Source organism: Archocentrus centrarchus, chromosome 1, assembly GCF_007364275.1.
Source record: "Archocentrus centrarchus isolate MPI-CPG fArcCen1 chromosome 1, fArcCen1, whole genome shotgun sequence".
In the NCBI taxonomy this organism is placed as follows: domain Eukaryota; kingdom Metazoa; phylum Chordata; class Actinopteri; order Cichliformes; family Cichlidae; genus Archocentrus; species Archocentrus centrarchus.
In genome coordinates, this window is record NC_044346.1 from 28,424,330 (window position 1) to 28,445,179 (window position 20,850).

At 39.6% G+C, this 20,850-nt stretch overlaps 1 protein-coding gene across 1 annotated transcript; it reads right to left on the bottom strand.

Moving 5' to 3' along the window:
- Window positions 1–188: 188 nt before the first annotated feature.
- LOC115780100 (complexin-1) lies at window positions 189–20,594 on the bottom strand. Its single transcript, XM_075074369.1, is given in 5 exon segments — window positions 189–1,855; window positions 3,214–3,269; window positions 3,272–3,392; window positions 19,052–19,135; window positions 20,401–20,594. Coding segments are annotated over 3 exon segments (357 nt in total). The 5' UTR covers window positions 3,381–3,392; window positions 19,052–19,135; window positions 20,401–20,594; the 3' UTR covers window positions 189–1,663.
- Window positions 20,595–20,850: the final 256 nt, after the last annotated feature.

Genomic DNA, 20,850 nt, shown 5'->3' on the forward strand with positions numbered 1-20,850 from the left:
ACATAACTTAGCGACAATAACTTAAAAATGCCATAGCATTGTTTTAAAATTTTCTAAAGATACCACAATAATGCTGTTCTCTTCTTTGGGTGAAAATCTGGCTTTGTGACAGCCCGACTTACCACCGTGATTTAAATGTGGAACATCTCAAATAAAAGACAGTGACCCATTTTTTTTTTTTATGTCTGTCAACAAGGTTTTAAGTTTTTATTGAATCTCAGGCAGAAACATACATGATAAACCTTTATTGCTCATGGCTTCCTGCATTTCCCTCAGTGGACCATTATCGCACCTAATCCAACAATAAGCAACTGAATCAAGCGTCACTTCAAATCTGTGAAAACACACCTGTTTTTTCTATGTAGCTAAATTAGAAGGCAAACTGCAGTATTCACTGTGTGTCTGTGCGTATTGAGGGAAGTCGGTCTTTTTCTCACAAATCTTCCCATGATGAAAACCTCATCTTGTAGTTCACTCTTGAATCAGTACTGCTAATTCAAAAAACACATTTTTTTTTTTTAATTCACACTGTCTTATTTTTCTTTCCCTTTCAGTAGATCCTGATAGTAATAGTATATATACTGTAAATTCTGGATTTATGGCTAAAAGCTTAAGGTTTTGGCTATTGTATGAACAGCCAAGCAGTCATTCTTCACCAAAACAATAAAACAACAAAAAAACATGTAAATTAAACTTCCTGAACACATACATATATATTTTTTAATTACTGATAATATTAACGGTTATATAGTCATGAAAACACAGTCAAACGTAGGAGTTATTGCCTTTTTTTTTTTTGCAAGATAACAAAGAGGATAGAAGGAGATTTAGACGGTGGGAGCACATATTCACACAGCTAACTCTTACAGACAAATGGCATGCAGGACATAAAGAGACGCACAGAGTATGGGAATAGAAACATTTTTAAACGCTATGCTACATGAAGGGCCTTGTGGGAGTGTGTAAGGAAGGTAGACAACAGGTTTGACAGAGAATTTAACATTGTGTGCAAAAGGTTTGACATTAATTTTAGACTAGGCTGAACGTAAAACAGAAGCTTTTGGAGCACACAAGAGTAGTCTTTAAAGTTCCTTTTTAAAATATGGCTTATCAAGTTATTACTTTTTTCTTTTAAAGATAGACATACAGAATAATATTTTTGTATATTATTTTGATTGTTTTTCTTTTTTTGCCCACACTGAGGGTCATTATGTATTGATTTATGTACAAACTGAATGAATATGGTGTACAAGGATATTATTTTCCAGTGCTGCAAGAAAGCTTCCGCAGCCATTGCAGAGGACAGAAAAGGAGTTTAAAACTTCTCAGACTAGAAGGATAAACCATCTAACATTAGTCTTTGCCCTCTGCTTGCTGTTGGCTTTATAACATAGCTAACAGTAGCATCAGTCAAGCTAACATTCGCATGACGCTGAGTCAGCCTAGCTTAGTCTAATGGCTGCAGTTCACACTGTTGGTGCATTTCCTCATCACAAAACTTAGACTTGTCAAACACCAAAACACAATGCCAGAATTTTACTTTATGTTATTTGCTTAGATGTGGATAAACAAACAAACAAAAACAAAAAAAAAACCTGATTGAAGCCAACCAGGTAACTGTAGCCTGTGAACTAAGCTAGATAATGTTAGCTAACTAACTAACCTACTTCTTGAGCATGTCTTGCAGTGGGCCTGGCAGGTATTTCATCACTGTGTCCATGATGCTTTCCTCCTCCTCCTCATCACCACAGCCAGCTGGCACAGCCTTCTTAGGTCGAGTCAAGCTGCCTGCTGCGGGCTCCTCTTGAGCGGCTGCTGCCTCAGCTTCGGCCTCTTCGCGCTTTTTCAAGCCATACTGGAGTTGAAAAACAAATGCAAATTGAAAGCAGTTTTTTGTCTTTTCTGTTAAACCTGAAAAAAATGACACTCCTTATTTTAAGAGGTTGACAATGTGAAACGTTACTAAAAACAGAGTAGATGGGTTGGGTGCTACTTTTCTTTGTTTACACACTATACCAGTTCATACAAAAAACACACAAATTTGCATTTGACAAAAGCACACAAAGAAAAAAAAGCAACGCTGTCAGTCAGCATTTTTAAGAGTGAGTGCTTCTTCTGAATAATATTTCATAAATGTCTACACACCACATTTGTAAGATGCCATTTCTGGTCGGCAAATGTCAGTCAAGTAATTTGGCACCATCAGAATAAAGCAGCTGTGCACATGACACAGTTTTCTCTGTTATCCTTGTTGGAACATGGCATGCGTAGTTACAGACTTCACCTGTAACGTGGACATTTTTCACAGTATCTGGCACAGAGGGATGAAGCTGTGGAGGAAACCTGCAGTAGCCTTTTGCTGGCTATCACTTTGGGAGTTGTTCCTGACTCTTTGCTTTCCTCTGGGACAACTTAAGAAGTATAGAGGAGGTGGAGAGCCAGGGGGGGAGTGCTGCTTTTCATCCCGCTGATTCACAGTGGGCTATACCCTTCAGACCTGTCCCACCCACAGACTGCCTGTCTTTCACACTGTCTCTGCAGTGAAGTAGTTACACTGCAGGCACTGCAGTCACAGCGTCTCTACAGCCTGACTACTGTTTGTAATAGAAACACAGTGTGCAAATATGGAAAAAGACAAACATCTAATCAATGGCTTAATAATATATACGTATCTTCAATTTGATCCTGGTTAGCATTTTTTTTCAAAATCAACCCATCTACTGTCACACCTATTTCTTTTGTTTACTAATTCTGTCTCGTCTAATTATAATTTTTTTTTTTTTTTAACTTTTGTACAGCTCCTTCTGATCATCTATTTCATGCAGTACAAGCAGTTTTAAAAATAACACAAAAGCAGACACAATAATGTCACAGTAATCTATTTTAAACAGCATTTTTTTTTATATAAATCCAGAGTTCTGCTGTCAGGGGACTAAGATAACAAGCCTTTAGAAGGTACGTGAACAACAAAAGAGCGAATGGCATCTAAACTCATCAAAACTTCTCACATATGAAATTTTGCTCATATGCATCAATAGCACAGTAAAGCATGTTCATTGTATGAAATCCTTTAATTCTGCATTCATTGTTTCCCTTATTGTCTTTGTTTTGGTGGCTGTTTTCCTTGCAGGACTGTGTGTTGAATTAATAACTATATATTTCACTTTGTCACTAGGTTAGTTAGACACAGTGTACAATTCATCATTGTCATACCTTATCTCTGATACCTTGCCTCATCATTTCCCTCTCAGCCTCCATCTTGGCATATTGGCCTTCCTCTCCTCCTCTTGCTGCCTCAGCGCCTCCTGTCGTTCCTCCTCTTTCTTCGCTGCATCGGGGTCCTCTTCCTTCTCCTCCCCACCAAGCATTTTTGCCCACATCAGGAGGGCCTCCTGAGAAAGTCAATGAGAGAGAAACAAAAAAGAAACGCATTAGACACAATGACAGCTCCAGCGGGCTTCTAAGATTGAACTGTCAAATTAGTCTGTGAGACACATCAAGAGAAACAATATGACAAGCAGGCAAATTGACTTCAGGACTGAAATAGAGACAGATGTTTTTTTACAAAACTCAGATGAAACCTTCAGAGTTTCATGAGAGCTACTATTGTGTGCCAGTATCCAATATTGTTTGATGTCAAGTGCAATAACATTTCCATTTTTGGTGCTTTGCTGGCCTCTTTCACTCACTATTTATTTTGTTAAATACCTGAGCAGTTATTAATGGTGCCTCCAATGCATTTACAAACTGATTTCAGAGACTCTGTTGGCACGTGTCTCCTCTGCTACCTGTACGTCAGCCAGCATGGTTTGAAAATGTGGTGCTTTCAGCAATGCCACAAAAGCATGGGTTCACCTCTAAAACGGTACCTGTCAAAAGTTCAGACATACCTGCTCCTTAAAGGGTTTACTTATGTTTTTACTATTTTCTACAGTGTAGAGCAACCCGGAAGACATCAAAGCTATAAATAATAAACTGAATTAATGGGACAAAAGTGTAAATAAATCAGTGACCACTAGTTTGAAGACAGCTTCACACACTTTTCACAGTCTCTTAGGCCAAAATTATGCTCACTCTGGGACCCATACACGATTAGCAATGGACACCACAGTTCTTATTAATCTAACATGGCATCCACTTTGTTGTATCCATGCAAACACTACACAATGAGGGCACCCAGTAAAAACAAGTACTCAAGTACTTTGCTGAGCTCACTGTTGAAAAATTGTTTGCAGGTAACAGCCTCTTGAAGATGAATGAAAGATCGTTAAAGATCATTTTTGTTTGATTTTTTTAAAGCAAATATTGGCTACTAGTGGCTATTAAAACATATTTGATTTCACTTTTTGTGCAAAATTTTGATCTGTGACTTGACAGTTTTGTTGTATTCAGTCTCATTCTATGGCGTAGAAAATAGTAATAGTAGTGAAAAAGCCAAACCCAAATCAGTAAGGATGTCCAAACTTTTCATTGGCTTGTGTGTGAGGACTCTTCGTCACACACAAAAATTAGTCATGGAGTTCCACAGGGCTCTGTGCTGGGAGCAACATCTTTTACATTATACATGCTTCTCCTAAGTAATATCATTATAAAACACTGCATAAATTTTAATTGCTATGCAGATGATACCCAGTTATACTTATATAAAAAGGCAGACAAATGAATTATTTAAATTACAGGGATGTCTTAAAGACATAAAGGCCTGTAATTATCTACTTCTAAATTTGGACAAAACTGAGGTTATTGTATTTGGATCTAAAAATCTCAGAAACATGATGTCTTACCCTGAATGGCATTGCCTTTGCTTCCAGTAGCACTGTAAGGAATACTGAAGTCATTTATGACCAGGATACGTTCTTCTACACGCAAATTAAACAAATATGTAGAGCGACTTTCTTTCATCTGCACAATATTGCTAAAATTAGAGTGATGCTGAAAAACTATTTCATGCATTTGTTACTTTAAGGTCAGACTACTGTAATTCCTTATTATCAGGCTGTTATAAAAGCTCCCTGAAAAGCTTTCAGTTGATCCAAATGCCGCAGTGTGAGTACGAACAGGGACTATAATCAGACATCATATCTCATACATATTAGCTTTGCGTCGTTTGCTCCCTGTTAAATCCAGAATTTAATTTAAAAATCTTCTCCTCACATACAAAGTTTTGAAAAATCAGGCTCCAGCATATCTTAAAGACTCATAGTATTGCATGATTCCAACAGAGCGCTTCACTCTCAGACTGCAGGCTTACTTGTGGCTCCTGTGTTTCTAAAAGTAGAACTGGAGGCAGAGCGTTCATGTATACAGCCCCTCTCCTGTGGAACCATTCCCCAGTTTGTATTTAGAAGACAGACAACCTCTCTGCTTTTAAGAGAAGGCTTACATTTTTTTCTGTTTGAAGAAGCTTATAGTTAGGGGGTTGGGGATGTCCCATGATGCACTGAGAATTTATTCCTCCAGCTATTGTACTGCATGCCATTAAAATTTGAAAGGGAGTTCTTCCATCCCACTGTCACCAAGTACTGCTGCTCCTAGGTAGCTGTCTGATTGTTAGGGTTTTCTCGCTAATATGTAGTCCTTACCTTGTCATATAAAACACATTGGCATGACTGTTGTTGTGAGCCGGTGCTATGTAAAAAATATTGTGGCACAAATCCCCTGGAAACACAGGTTCTAGAACACATAATTAAGAGGTCTTGGTAGATCTTAATGGATTGCAAAAGCCTTAGTGACTTGTAAATGTGACTTGTAAATGACTAAGCAATAACCAGGAATAGAAATGCTAAAATTATAATAAATATAAATCATTGAGAATATGGTCCCTGGCATTTGGCATTATTACGGTAAGAATTAACTCATCCGAGCTTTGTAATAAATGCATCTATGGCATCAATTTGAAAAGCCTAGTTATTCACAAGATGTTCAGAAAACTTAGGTCAAGGTCACTGAGATTTGAGCTAGTCAGAGATTTTTAGTAGATGCATCTATGGTATCAATTTTAACATCCTAGGTCACATCGTTCTCGAGTTATTGAGTTCATGTTGTGAAAGTTGGCCACCTGCCTACCTGGCGATACCCGAGTACAGTATTTCAGAGTACACAGTTCTGTATATTAAACCACAAGGTATGAGCCTTGGAATATGTTTTGCACAAACCTGCTTCCTGTGCCTGTCAGAGTTACACATCTAATAAAATAATACCTCACGATTCCAATACAGAAAAATGCTAACTACTGCAAACATTAATAAAATAAAACAGTAAGCCTGTCAGCAAAAAAGATTTGGCAAAAAGCCAGTGGTCTGAAGCATCTTGGCAAAGATGTGAACAGCTAAGTAGCACGGAGGCGGAACAAGAGAAGGAAATACGGAATCTGGGATTTTGAGTCAGTGTGCTTCTGAACATTTTGACAAAACAGAAGGGAACAAGAAGACTGTCATGAAAAAGGAGAGAATCTGTCAAAAATTATCAAGTCCAATTAGCTGAAACAAATGTTCCAGCTAGTAGGATAGCCAGCAGTTGTAGAAGTTAGTGAGGGGAAGATGATAGCAGTTGACAGGAGAGGAGAGAGAGGGAAGAGAAGAGAGAGGAGAGAGGAAGAGGGGGGAAGAGGAGAGAGGAGTGGAAGGAAGGGAAGAAAATCAAACGAGGGGAAAGTGCTGTAGAAGTAGGAATAAGGTTCATGGGCAGAGTGAAATTAAAGAGAGTGAAGACAGAAAAAGGAGTAGGATGGAAAAGATAAGAGGCAAGCTAGAACATCTGAGGAGAGAGAGAGAAAAAAAAAAAAAAAGCAAACATGAGACTAACTACTCCTGACCCTGATGCTGTTAGTTTTTCTGATTCATCAGCATAATAAATACAAACTGTAGCAAAATGCAGAGTGAGAGATAAAAGACATTCAAGGCAGAGGACAGGAAAAGATGAGTTGGGAATGGGTGAGAGAAGGGGCACGAAGGATAGAAGTAGATGCCGAAACAAATCATGTTTTCATTTCTACCAGTAATTAACAAAACATTCACCTCTTTTTCTGTTCATATCTCAAACTAATCTCAAATATTCAAACAAAATGTAATATAAAACAAGGCAACCTGAGTAGATACAAAATACAAGTTTTAAATGACGATTGGATGTACATAAGCAAAAGATTATCAAGGCCTGAAGTAGGGTTATTTACCCTTTTAGTTAACCCCAAAATTATAGCTGCACCGGTATACCACTACATGCATGAAAAAGATAGAGCTATTGCTAAGTGCATAAAATTTGCATGCTTTCTAATGGCCAGTGGGGGGCACCATTAAAGCTTCAAAACCAGACGTCATGCAATGACATATGTCATGGTGGCTACATCCATCTTTTATATACTGTCTAATTGAACCTGGACTAGACTCACCCAGGCATGACTACTAGCAGCCAAGTTCAATCAAATCAACACTTGAATCGACCATTTTCAGGGGCATGTGAAGTATGCTGAAAGTATGCTCATAGTAAAAACACAATAGTAAAAATCTAAATAATTTCCAGAAGCGATGAGGAAGAGGGTGACTGAAATACAGTCTTAGAAATGTTATTTCTAAGGTCCTGGGGCTCCACAGATTCACCTTATTACAAATGAAGTAGATTTAAAACAGTAGTAAACCTGCACAGAATGAACCCTGACAGGTTACACACACACACACACACACACACACAACACACACACACACCACACACACACACACACACACACACACACGCTTATAAAAATACTATATACTATGTTATGCTTGTAAAAAATAATGGATTGGCAACTTGGGAAGGAGTAGAAGTTGTAGACCAGGGGCAGGGGAAAGAAGAACAGTAATCTGCAGATTGTTTGAACAGGTGTTCTGTGGGAACTGAAGTAACAAAGTTAGAATTATTAAAAAGCTCAGTGGTTCTCAAACTTTTTCTGTTTTTTTTTCTTCTGCTCAAATGCAGAAGCTGAAAAAATGTTCACACTCCACATCTCTTAACTGTTTAATCACTCAATGAGAATAAAACAATCCAAACCGAATTTCAATGAAGTTTACTTTACCAATGAGTTTCCTGCACCAGCAAACTCATTTTTGTCTTTTTCCACCTACAAAAATGATGTTCATTCAAGTTTTTTTTGCCCTGCATTGAACTGAATTGAATTCAATTATCCACATCCAACCTGCAGTGGTTCGATTCCCCACCAACAGTTTAGGGAGAACTGCAATAGCATTACTTAAAGCAAAGAAAAGCAATCAAGCAATCGCATTAAATGAGCCACTTCCACTCAGGACAGAGATGGCTTAGAATAGAGCTGGAGGGAAGGAAAGAAATCCAAGGTAAACTGAGGTACTGCTGTATCAGCACTGGAGGAGTAGCACATATACTGTAATATCTGCCAAAACAAGTTATACTATACTTGCATCTTTCAAGTGTGCATATGTGTTAGACAGAGGAAAAAAGAGGGGATACAGCTATACTTAAGTGCCCATATAAATGGTCATGTGCACTGAATACTTGCTAAGTTCCACTTTCCTGGCAAACATGAGGTTTTGGATGGTTGGATGAAGAACCAGGTTGCATCCAAATTTATTTTGATTTCTATGCACAGAAATCAAAATCTGACAAGTTAAGAAGTTTTAAACGTTACCAGCTGAGACAATGAATACTATTAACTGATACACCATTATTCTTTGACCTGTGGTCGAGTCAGGAAAAAGGCTCTGCACAAACTATGGAAATTGAAATTAATGTTTAAATGTATCAATACTCTCAGTGTTAGAATGTTCCAAATACACGTAGACATCAGGATCAGCTTATGGGCCCAGATCTTAAATATTTCCAACAAAAGCTGCGTCAACAATGTTGCTAAATCCTGTCAGTGATGCAATGACTCACAAGTAGCTGAGCCTCACGGTCAAATAATTCCCTCAGAAAACGCAGAGAAAAAGGCCTTCAGTTCTTATTTTAACAACACTAAATCATACCAAAACAAACTTGGTCTGGTTTCACTAAATCATATTAGTGCATTCAGACCATCTTTGCTCGAACAAAAAGGATCCTTGCTGACAAAGAAAACTGAGCTACGATCACAGCTATTGTTTTGTAAGCCGTTTGCCACAGATAATGTCCTTTTAAACCAAAGTAACTCTATTTAGCTTGTAGTCACGAAAGCTGTGTCGAGCTATGTTTTTCATTCAGGATCAGTTAAAAATAATCCACTTTAAACATGCACAGGCACTGCTGTTAAGGTGCTAAGATCCATAAGACAATATGACTTAACAGTCGCATTCTAATTTAGATTGTGACCACATCCAAACTAAAAGCCCATGATCATCCAAATTCAACATTTTAAATCATTTTCCTGCAGCAGCTCTTTTTAATTAATACTCTATGATTCTTTTCCTCCATGCTTGGACATTTCCTACTTAATAAGAAGTGTCATTTCTTTAATCCCCTTCCTTCTGAAAGTCCTTCACTAAAGCTTTGTTAAATCCAAAGTCTTGAGGGAAAGTGGCAAAGAAGACTAACCTTAGCTAACTCTCACAGAGTTTGAACTTCTGACAGAATCAGATAAACAGCACTTATCTCTCTTTTCCCACTCAAAGTTCTCAGACAAATCCTCTCTAAGTCCAATATGTGGTAAGAAAGCTCATAAGTGTACTGTAAATATCTGGAGTAAGTTTGGCCTTTGGGATATAAATCATTGTTTCAACAGCGGCTTGGTGAGACGGTGGAGTGGGAAGTATGTTAACTGTTATTTTGATTTTTTTTTTAACCTACTAATTGGTGGCAGTTATGCTTTAAGTCAGCTTGAATTTCTCTCGGGTGAATTGGCTTTGCACAGTTTCTCAAGCAGGACTTAAAGTAAGAAAGCCTCACTAAGCACAGGAGCCTCAGAAAGGTGAATTTAAAATGTATAGGCTGTTTACATACCAGTATGCGCTCAGCAGCCACTTTCTTAGGTACACCTGGCTAGTACTGGGTTGGACCTGGGTGCTGGAAACATTCCTCAGAGATTCTGATCCATATTGGCATGATAGCATCAAACAGTTGCTGCAGATTTGTTGGCTGCACATCCATGATGCAGTTCTCCTGTTCCAACACATCCCAAAGATGCTCTATTGGATTGAGATCCTGTGATTGTGGAGGCTGTTTGAGTACAGTGAACTCTTTATCATGTTCAAGAAACTAGTTTGAGATGATTTGAGCTTTGTGACATGGTGTGCTATCCTGCTGGAAGCAAGTTTATAAAGTGATGGACAACAATACTCAATACAGTTAAGCTGTGGTGTTTAAACACTGCTCAATTAATACTAATATCCACCACACTATTACACCATCACCACTCTGACCACTGATAAAAAGGAGAGATGGATACATGCTTTCATGATGTTTATTCGAAATTCTGATCGTACCATCCAGATGTTGCAGCAAAAATCAAGACTTGGTGGATATTTGAGTTACTGTTGCCTTCCTATCAGTTCAAAGAAGTCTATCTCCTCTGATATCCAGAAGCCCCCCCCCCAGAGAACTGCTGCTCACTGGGTGTTTCCTTCTGTTTCAGCCCATTCTCTATAAACCCTAGAGATGGAAAATCCCAGCAGATCAACAGCTTCTGAAATACTAGGACCCCATTCTGGTGCTCGATTTCAAGGTTGTCTTGAGCATATCTATATGCCTAATTGCATTGAGTTGCTGCCATGTGATTGGCTGATTAGATATTTGTGTTAACAGGCAGTTGAACAGGTGTAACTAAAAAATAGTCACTGTATTTTAAAGGTTTATGCTAAAATTCTGATTCAGTCTGAAGGTGACAGTAATTTCAGCGCAACAACACAGTACCAGTCACTGAAATCCTGCAGCAGTGTGTGACAATGCACTCCTCGGGATATGTAATAGAAAGCTGATGCTTTTTCTGAATTTGCCTCTCTGTCACTCTCTCTCTCTTTTTCACTGATGGTTGAATGATTTAGTTGCTGAATGTGGATGCAGCAAGCACGCATGTGGTCACACACACTTTGCACTCTAGCAGAAGCTCAAGGTCACTTTTGAGAACAGAATTTGATTTGTTGGCATTAATACAAGAGGAAAATAGGAAATTAAGCGTGGGTGTCAGCTGTAGACCTCCACACCAATCAAGTAATGAAGACTTGACTCCCCTTTGCCAATCATATTAGAAGGCTGCTAAATGCAATTATCTTTAAGATGGGGGAGATAGGGGAGATGAGGATATGGGTTGAGCAAGGAAAATCTCAAGGTGTCTCTTCTATTCATTTCACCTCAAATAACACACCGTTGCCACACTTAACTAATGAAAATGTCTTCCATTACTGGGAGCTGATGTACCTGCTGATACTTTCTTAAACCAACTTGTTGGCATATGATCACATTTACAGATGTGGGCAAAATTGTTGGTACCCTTCCGTTAAACAAAAAACCCCACAATGCTCACTGAAATAACTTGAAACTGACAAAAGTAAGAATAAATTAAAAAATTACTGAAAATTAACTAAAGAAAATTAAACATTGCTTTTGAATTGTGGTTCAACCAATCTCTGTTTAAAAAAATAAACTAATGAAACTGGCCTGGACAAAAATGATGGTACCCTTAACTTAATGTTTTGTTGCACAACCTTTGGTTTTTAGCTGTGTTTTGGGTCATTATCCCATTGGAGGACCCATGACCTGTGACTGAGACAAAACTTTCTGACACTGGGCAGCACAATTCACTCCAGGATGGCTTGATAGTCATGAGATTTCATTGTACCCTGCACATATTATAGAGTATTATTGAGTATTCATGGGTCAAAAGTTGGTCTCTGCTTTTAATAGTTTCTGGACAATGGCAGCAATTGGTGATTCAGTTATGACAAAATAACTTTGTGCATTTAAGTGTAAGACATTGTTAAAAAAGAATACTCAATATGAATCATGTGCTATATTTAACGTTTCTTTTCCGCTTTTTATTATTTGGTTGTGATATTGATAACTTATACTGTGCTGATAAATGACTGTGTAGGCCCCCAAAAGGGGTTTACATTGACAGTAGGCGCAGGTTTTTTTTTTTAAATGGAATATGTTTTGTTTTCCCTATAGATGGGACTAGGACACTCTCTGAACCTGTACTGAAAGCTAGAAAATCTCTTGTCAACTGAGAACATACAGCTTTACAGAAAAGATGAAAATAATCCTGTTCATACTCATATCTTTATTTAGCTGTGTGAAATCTTCAAATGTGACCTTCATTTTAATCTTAAATACACACACACACACAGCAAAGCTTCATGACTGTATTTTTCACATTTGGTGCCCATGACAGAAAGACAGACACCTGCCACCACTATATTAACACCTGCCAGTGCACCTAAATTGGAAAAATCCTGTGTGAATTTTCTTGGCAAATCAACCTTCCTGTAGCTGAACATCCGTGTAAACCACACGTTTTTCTATATGAAAAAAAAAAAAAAAAAAAAAGTTAAATGTGCATTAAATCAGTAATTAAATGTGACTATTGACTTGTCCCTGTACTGCTGACTTTTCTGCTGATGCAGCAGGTGTCACTGCTGCTGCCTGAGGTCTTCAGAGTTTGATTGAGCGCCAGACCTTGGGACTAAATGATCAGCTCACTTAACAGCTTCCAATTCTGTCAAACTGACTTCAACTTTTAGTTAGGAGTTGGGAGACGCCAAGTCAGCATCGAAGCACTGAGGGGTAGAAGCAATCATTTAACAAGGAGACAAAAGTGGATCTGGAATTTTAAGGTTTAAGGTAGATTAGAGATTTTTTTAGGATCCCATTGACTCTTAAACTACAGGCCAAGAACCCCAAAGTTACTGTATTCTCTGTAAGGTTTCAATATTTGTGTCATGTAACGGTTGTGTGGCAGGCAGGAAGTGGACCCCAATGCAGAATACGGAAGACGAGGTAAGATGATATTTACCCTTTATTTGGCGAGTGCAGAACAGAAACAGCGGCAAATGCAGCAAACAGGAAGATAACCAAAACTGAATTCCAAGAACTACCGAGAAACACAGAAGGGACACAGCGGGGGCACAAATGACAACAACAGGCACCGAAAACACGGGACTTAAATACACAGGATAACGAGGTGAGTGGGAACAGCTGGGAAACACAGGAAATACCAATCACAATGACAAGACCAAGGGAAGCAAAACTGAACATGACAGACGGAGACCAAATGACTATAAAAATAAAACAGGAAGTCGAACAGGGGAACAAGGATGCAGACCTGACACATGGAAACACAAGGAATTAGAAATAACAAACTGACCAATACAAAAGATAAAAAACACTGGGCCACCGGCCCAGGACCATAACAATTTGTTTATAATTTCATTTCAGTTGAATCAACAGAAAGCATTCTAGACCTCTCTCTTTATGTGGGATCGGATTTATAAGGACTTATTAAAGACAATATATGTGTTGATTACTGTTCATCCTAAAAGATGAATTGTTAATGAAGTCTGGCGCACCAATCCCTTTTTTATCAATATGGTGATGTGGTTTTCAGTTGCTTTTTTGCAGTTGCCGCGTGAGGAAAAATATCTGTCTGGGCATCACGTGACCTGCACTGTCGATTGTGGCATTTGCAGCAAACTAGCACACATCCCAGCACTCTTCAAGCTTTGAATCTTAGTCCTGCTGAGTCACAGTTACACATCGCTCTGTTTTCTTCCAAGTATCTGTAACCAAAGAAACCTTGGCGGATTACTTAATGCACTGGCAGCATCCTCTCTGTCGCACAGACTCTCATCCACGCATCGCTTAACATACTCAGCAAAACACTCAGTGACAGGAAAGCAAATCCACAAACAGGTGAAAAATAATCACTGGATAAAAAAATAAAATGCTGCAGAAACAAGCTGCAAGATGTAATCTCAAAAAGCAAGGATGAAGAAATGCAGCCTGATTCATTCTGTTTTCTATTTCTCAACAGTCCACCTTTCTACAGATTATTTAAACTGTTTCACTGAGGTCATCTGAGTATTGACTTTATGAGCAAAGCTAGTCAGAGGAATAAATGCAGTTTAGATAACTGTCTTTCTATTAGGTGTTTTCTGTGTAGGCAAACATGCTTGTGTGGATAGTAGGGGTCAACACCAGCACAAACATGGTAATTTTGTGTTCCAGATAATCAATGAGAGATAATCAATGTTAAGGCTTAAGCTGTGCTTTTGGCTCACTGCTATTTTTACTTTATAAACACCTCTATGTACACTGCTTAAAAAAAATTAAAGGAACACTTTTTTAATCAGAGTACAGCATCGAATCAATTAAGCTTCTGGGATATTGATCTGATTGGTTAAGTAGCAGAAGGGGTTGTTAATCAGTTTCAGCTGCTCTGGTGTTAATTACATTAACAATTGGTGCACTAGAGTAGCAACAATGAGACAACCCCCAAAACAGGAATGGTTTTACAGGCGGAGCCCACTGACAGTTTTTCCTTCCTCATCCTTTCTGTTTTTTTTCATTAGTTTTGCATTTGGCTAGGGCAGGGGTTGGCAACCCGCGGCTCCAGAGCCACATGCGGCTCATCCAGGCTTAATCTGCGGCTCGCGGAAGTAAATTATAAGTATCCAATTGAAGTGCATTTTATTTTTATCAGTTAGGTTTTTGTTGTAGTTTTAAATTGGAACAGTCTTGTGATCTTGAAATATTAAAATTAAATATTTTTATTTATCTATTTATTTATTTTCGTTTCTCAATATATGGGTCACTCGCAGTAGCCGCTACTGGCTTCTGCTAGTATTTGCGGCTCTCACTATTTTGTTTTCCGTGGAAACCGGGTTCAAATGGCTCTTTCCGGATTACAGGTTGCCGACCCCTGGTCTAGGGTCAGTCTCACTACTGGTAGAACGAGGTGATACTTGGACCCTACAGAGGTTCCACTGGTAGTCCAACGCTTTCAGAATGGCACATCAATACACACCAATGCCAGGTTTGATGTGTTACCCAGCACAGTCCCAAGAGCATGAAGGAGATTCCAGGAGACAGACATTTATGCCGCGTTTCCATTAGTACCTACTCAGCAATGGTTTGTAGGCATTTCCATTAGTACATGGTACCAGGTACCAGGTACTTTTTTAGTATCCACTCAGCCGGGGTTCCGAGCGATCCGAAAATGTGACGCGGAAGAACAGCATGCCACTGATTGGCCAGAAAGTGTTGTCACTATTTGAGTCATGAGAGTGACTCCTTCACCAGAATCAACCGTGCCATTTTTAAACCTGACAGAAAGAAACCGGTGGCACACAAAGCACCAGTTAAATGCCCAGACCAACAATTTGCAGCAGTAGTTTTGCAACAAGAGACCCATCTGAAACGCACAAACAGCATACATATTTTAACCCTATATTGCCAGCGATTGCCGCTGAAGCACCTGTTACCTGCCCCTACTAGCTGTGAATAGCTGATTAACACCGAGCGCTGAGGTGGCAGATCAAAGGAACTTTGAATTACCGTAATTACGCGACCATTTGTCCTATCAGAAAAAGTTTAACAGTTTCTGAAAGCTGAGAAACATTTTTTTGGTCTGCGTATATAAATGAATGATGAAAATCTTTCATGCACATGCAACAAATGACCCAGTAACTTTTGTGAGTCTGGAATGTTGTGCAATTAACATCAGGCACACATGTTTTTTTGACCACTTGTGGATGCTCATTTTTGTTTTTTACCATTGTGCAGAAGAGCACCATGTTGAAGTCTGCAAGAATTTCCATCAACAGGCCAAGGATTAACCCCTCATGTTGTGGATCCATCAGGTGATTATATGGTTTTGACCCAGAGCCCAAAAAATAGACTTCACGGTGGAAGTATCCTTGACTTGAACAAGGATCCTCATGGCAGAAGTGAGACCCTTGAGATTTTGTTCTAAATTCACAGCATTTGGTCCTATTGAGCTGTCCGCCAGTTTCAGACTGTCAGTTCAGAAATCCACAGTAACATCCTGAGCATGTGAGAGAATATTCAATGCAAATGGACATGTGGATCACTGGAAATTGTGGAAGCAGTAGCCCACAGCACTTAACAAAAGTCTATGTTTTTTGCCACCTGCTCCCTGGAATATTGTCATATCTGCCAAAAATCATTATTCGAGTACAAGGGTTGTCATATTGACACAGCGTAGACGATCCATCTGTGTCACAGATGACTGGGCAAATGTGCCTGTTTTGCTGCTTGGCCAAGTCTATGATTAGTTGTTTGGGGCCAATTTTTGCATGATTTCTGTTTTATCCATCCATCCATCTTCTACTAGTCGCAGGGGCTAAGCAGAGGTGCTCAGAACCTTCTCTCCCCAGCTACCTCCTCCAGCTCTTCTGGGGGGACATCAAAGAATTCCCAAGCCAACCAAGAGATGTCATTTCTCCAGCATGTCTTGGGTCTTCTCCCAGTTGGACATGACTGAAACACCTCACCCAGGTGGCACTGTGAAGGAATTCTAATCAGATGCCTAAACCACTTCAGCTGGTCCCTTTAATTTTTGGGAGCAGAGGCTCCACTCTACGCCCCTTCCAAATGGCCCTATGTCACCCTATTTCTAACAGTGAGCCTAGACAGCTCTCAGAGAATTTGTCTTTTTTATTTTCCTAATTTAGTTGTTTTCCTGCTTCACTTTCTAACATGGTGAATTTACTTGTAAGAGTAATTGCTCAATTGCCCTCCTTCTTTTTTCTCATTTTGAGCTAAAGTGGAGAGTTTTGTTGCTCACAAGGTCTGGTGTTGTGAAGACCAGGCCTTTGTGAATGTCTCCATTCCCATGTCCAACAAATTTCTGGCATAACAAGATACTCCATTACCCAAGCTAGGTAAGCTAGCCTAGACCTATGTTTTTCACTGACACCATTGCACATTCAGCTTGACCATTTAATAGCATATATAGCATATGTTTAACCAACGTGTTTGCTCATTTAGAGGCTGTAAGTCTTTTTTTGTTTCATCTTGATCCCCTTAATTCAATCAATTTAATTCAATTCAATTTTATGTATATAGTTTGTTTCTGTTGTACGGAACAGGGCTCCAGTAACAGTTTCACACATAGCAGAAGTGCAGGAAGTAGTGCATTGCTGCACAAGGTGACAATTTTGAAGGGGACGGCAAAGTTCAAATTTGGTATAGTGATGTTTATGGCATAGTCAGTATTTTTGACTGATATTTTGCCAAATATCATTAAGCGCAGTGCTGGATAGATTAAATTTAGAACTGTTGTTGGTGCTTGATGAAACATCGGTGAAACATCAATTTTACTCAAAACCAAGAAAGTTAACCTCTTTTTTGGGGGGGTTGTTTTTTATTTCATAGTTGTCAGTGAAGCCTCAGGGAAATGTGAGGAGGGAGACAGGAGTTTGACATATAACAAAGGTCCCTGGTTGGAATCGAACCACAAACACTGAATAGCTCAGACCACTAAAGCACAGGGAGACCCAATGATCCAGCTTAATTAGTCAAAGAATATTTCACAAATATTGATTTACTGATTTTCAGGCTATGAGCATCTGATTGATAGCTGAGATGATTGATTAACTGGCTAATTGGCTCACTTCATTCATTAACCCCTCCCCTCCCCTTAGGGAGTTTTAAAGATGTTTTGCACTGTCAGTGCTTTGCAGACATTTCTGTGGAAAGAGGTCACTGTGTCCATGGCAGTAAACCTGGACGAGGACCTTAGAATTTGTATAACAAAAAAACAGAGGCATTAACAGCAATGCATCCCAGAAGGAATTAGTATTAAATATTTCAAGCTTCCTGTTAATTATCAAACTTTGTTTTTCCTGCATCCTTGCTTTCTCATCTTTTTCTCATATATACAGTAAGTATCTGTACACACAGGCCTTTGCATTCTCCATAATTTAGGTCCTTTTGGTGCATACACTGTCTTTTACAGGATCTAGATAACATCCCCCCTGCATAGGCAGAGTACACACAGACAAACACCCACACTGTCAAATCTATTCCCAAAGTCTGCAGGGGGAGTGCAGCCCAACCTATGCAGAGCAAAACTACATCCAGTGCAATGCAGTTGATTTAAGAATTCATAGCACAGCCACACGTCACAGGAGCTATGCAGAACAAGGCAGCGCTTGCATCCTTTGCATCCCAATGAGTCGGGGCGATGCTTCTGCTCCAGCTGTGACTGCCTAACATCTCCGTAACCTGGACAACAGCTCAGCATCATGCACAACTGCTGGTATGAGTGTAACTGATGCATTGTAACTACTGGTACTACTTTCCTGCCCTTCACCTTGAAGCTACAGCTGACAAGAAGGATGAATTACAGAGCTATAATGAGGATTAATTAGGGGGCAAATAATAGCTAAGATAATATTCTAAGGGATAATACCTGAAGGCTTTAAAGGACAAAAGTCAGTCCTAATTCTTGGCAAAACAGCCCTTCTCTATCTCTCTCGCCTCAAAAGGCGCCACTGGTTGGACCTGAAAAGCTGAGTCTGCTTGGGTATTAAAGTCATATGAAAGCCTCATGCATTAAAATCAAGCTACAGCAGGGCTGCTTCTGTCCTGAGAAGGTGATATTTTGGAGATACAAGGGTTTCACTTGACAGGTGTATTATTAGTATATGACTAGATCTACCTCTGCTGCTGCTACTCTCCTATTTTATCTGCAGCAGTCCTTATCCCAGTTACAGACTGAGACACAGATCACAAACACACTACTTCAAGAGAAGCAAAAATATAAAACAAAGAAGTATCAACAGCTTTCTGTCATTCTGATCATGTCAGGTTAAATCAGTCAGCAGTTCTTGACAATAACAGAGCACTGGCCAACAGGATGTAGTTATTGAAACAAGTTATGTTGTGGCCTTAGAGGTCTGTTTTAAAGAAAAACATACTGGCTTAAAAAACAAAGAAGAAATGTGATGCTAGAGGCAGTAGTTCGGTGTGGGATAGATTATCGTAGCCCACTGTCAACGCAACTATGAGGCCAGTACTAGTATACTGCAGCTACCGCTGCTGAGCATCCCGTTAAATCCTTTACGCTGCAGTGCTGTTAAATCAACCTCACGCTAGGCAGTCTACTCACCTCCCAGCGCAGCTTTCATTACAAAATTCATGATGAAGCAGTTCTGTGTTCTTCTCCTTCAGTGGTCACGTTACAGAGACAGACCTGCAGCCAGAGGGACAGAATACACAAGCTGTGACTGTATGAAGATCACTGTTTCACTCCAATGTTTCTTACACAAGTTTGATGGGATGGGGCGGAGAGTAGAAATGATGAGCTACAATGCGGACACAATGTCCCTACAGAGATCTTTGTTTGGCAAAGGAGCACCTAACACCACCAAAATGAGCCGTTCTAATTTTATAGTAAAGCAAGGAATGCAAGAAATGTGGCCAAAACAAGGAGCAGAAAGGACCGCTAAACTATGAGCATCTTTAACCTCCAGGACAACACGGTGTCCTGAGTTTTGTTGAGGCACCTGTGTCCTCAATTTGCAACTGCCCTCCATCTTGTGTATATTTATGCTGACAGTGCCAGACTGCCTGCGATCTGTCCTCATGGAAATAACTCCCAGAATCAGAAACAAGGGCAAACAGAGACAGGGTCAAAGATGAGCAAATCTAGGCATGCTTGGGTCAGTGCATGGGTCTTAGAAAGCATGACCACTCTACTTGTAGTATACGTTCCCCTAATTTCTAATAGTACATCTGATTCTTATTTGGAAGTAATTATAATTATTGGTAATTAGGGCATTTTACTTCCTGTTTTATCCCTCTAATAATCCTGTAAATGGGATCTGCAGTTATTCTGGACCAATCAAACGTACATTTTTAACTTTATACAGACAGGGCTATGGTTCACTATGCTGCTGCTGAGGGGCTTACAGACCTCAAGACAATTTATAGTCATTTGAAAAGATTATAATCCATTGATTTCTATAGAATTCACAGCCTGTGTTTAAACCTACCTAACTATACTTTATGTTTTTTCACATTCCTTTAGGACATAACCACATGGAGTTCTGCAGCATTTACACCATCTCACTGACATTGCGAACAGGCTAGCAGGGGGGGAATCCACTTGAAAACTTGCTGCACGGTTGCGGCATCGCGGGTTCGTCGGCGATTTTATTTTCAGAGGCTCAAAACATTTCCTGAATTCCTTCCTCCTCCTTAGCAGCACCTTCTGTTTCCCCTTATATGAACCCTTACAGTTAATACAGTATTATTGACTAGTGCGGTGCAGCATTTCGCCACAGTTCATGTACAGAATGTACTTCCTACTCTACAAGCTTAGAGCAATACATCTACTATTTTCAGGTGGAATAACTTACACACATGCCTTTGTTTTTAAGTGGATGGATCCTTTACCAAGTGCCCGGACCTATCATGCACCCTGTCCCGTACACGGTTGTTCGGGACATCCTTTACCTTGTTTTTGATCCTCCTCCAAGTCCCTTCTGAAAGCTTCGTCTTCTCTCCTTCAAAGGGAAGGCACAAAGCACAAGTCGTGCGTCTTAAAGGACGGATTGTGTCTTTCTCCGTGTCTCACTGCGCGGCTCTCAATTTGCGGACATTCCGGGATGCAGCGGTGGAGGAAGAGAGAGACTATTCCTGCAGGACGAGGGAAGAACGTGCAGAAGCAGAGGGGGGAGGGGGCGAGGGAGGGACGCTCATGCATGTAATACCGGCTAACCTAAGGTTATATTTAGTTTCCAGACTTCATCATTCATTCATCCATTTGCAACATTAAAAACAAAAAAAAAACGTAACAGTAAATAAATTAAATTACCCCATACAACATGTAAGGAGTATAATATCCCCTAATATCCCCCACCTCCTAATTGATTGGCTCTTAATTCATTATTATTCACCTTTTTT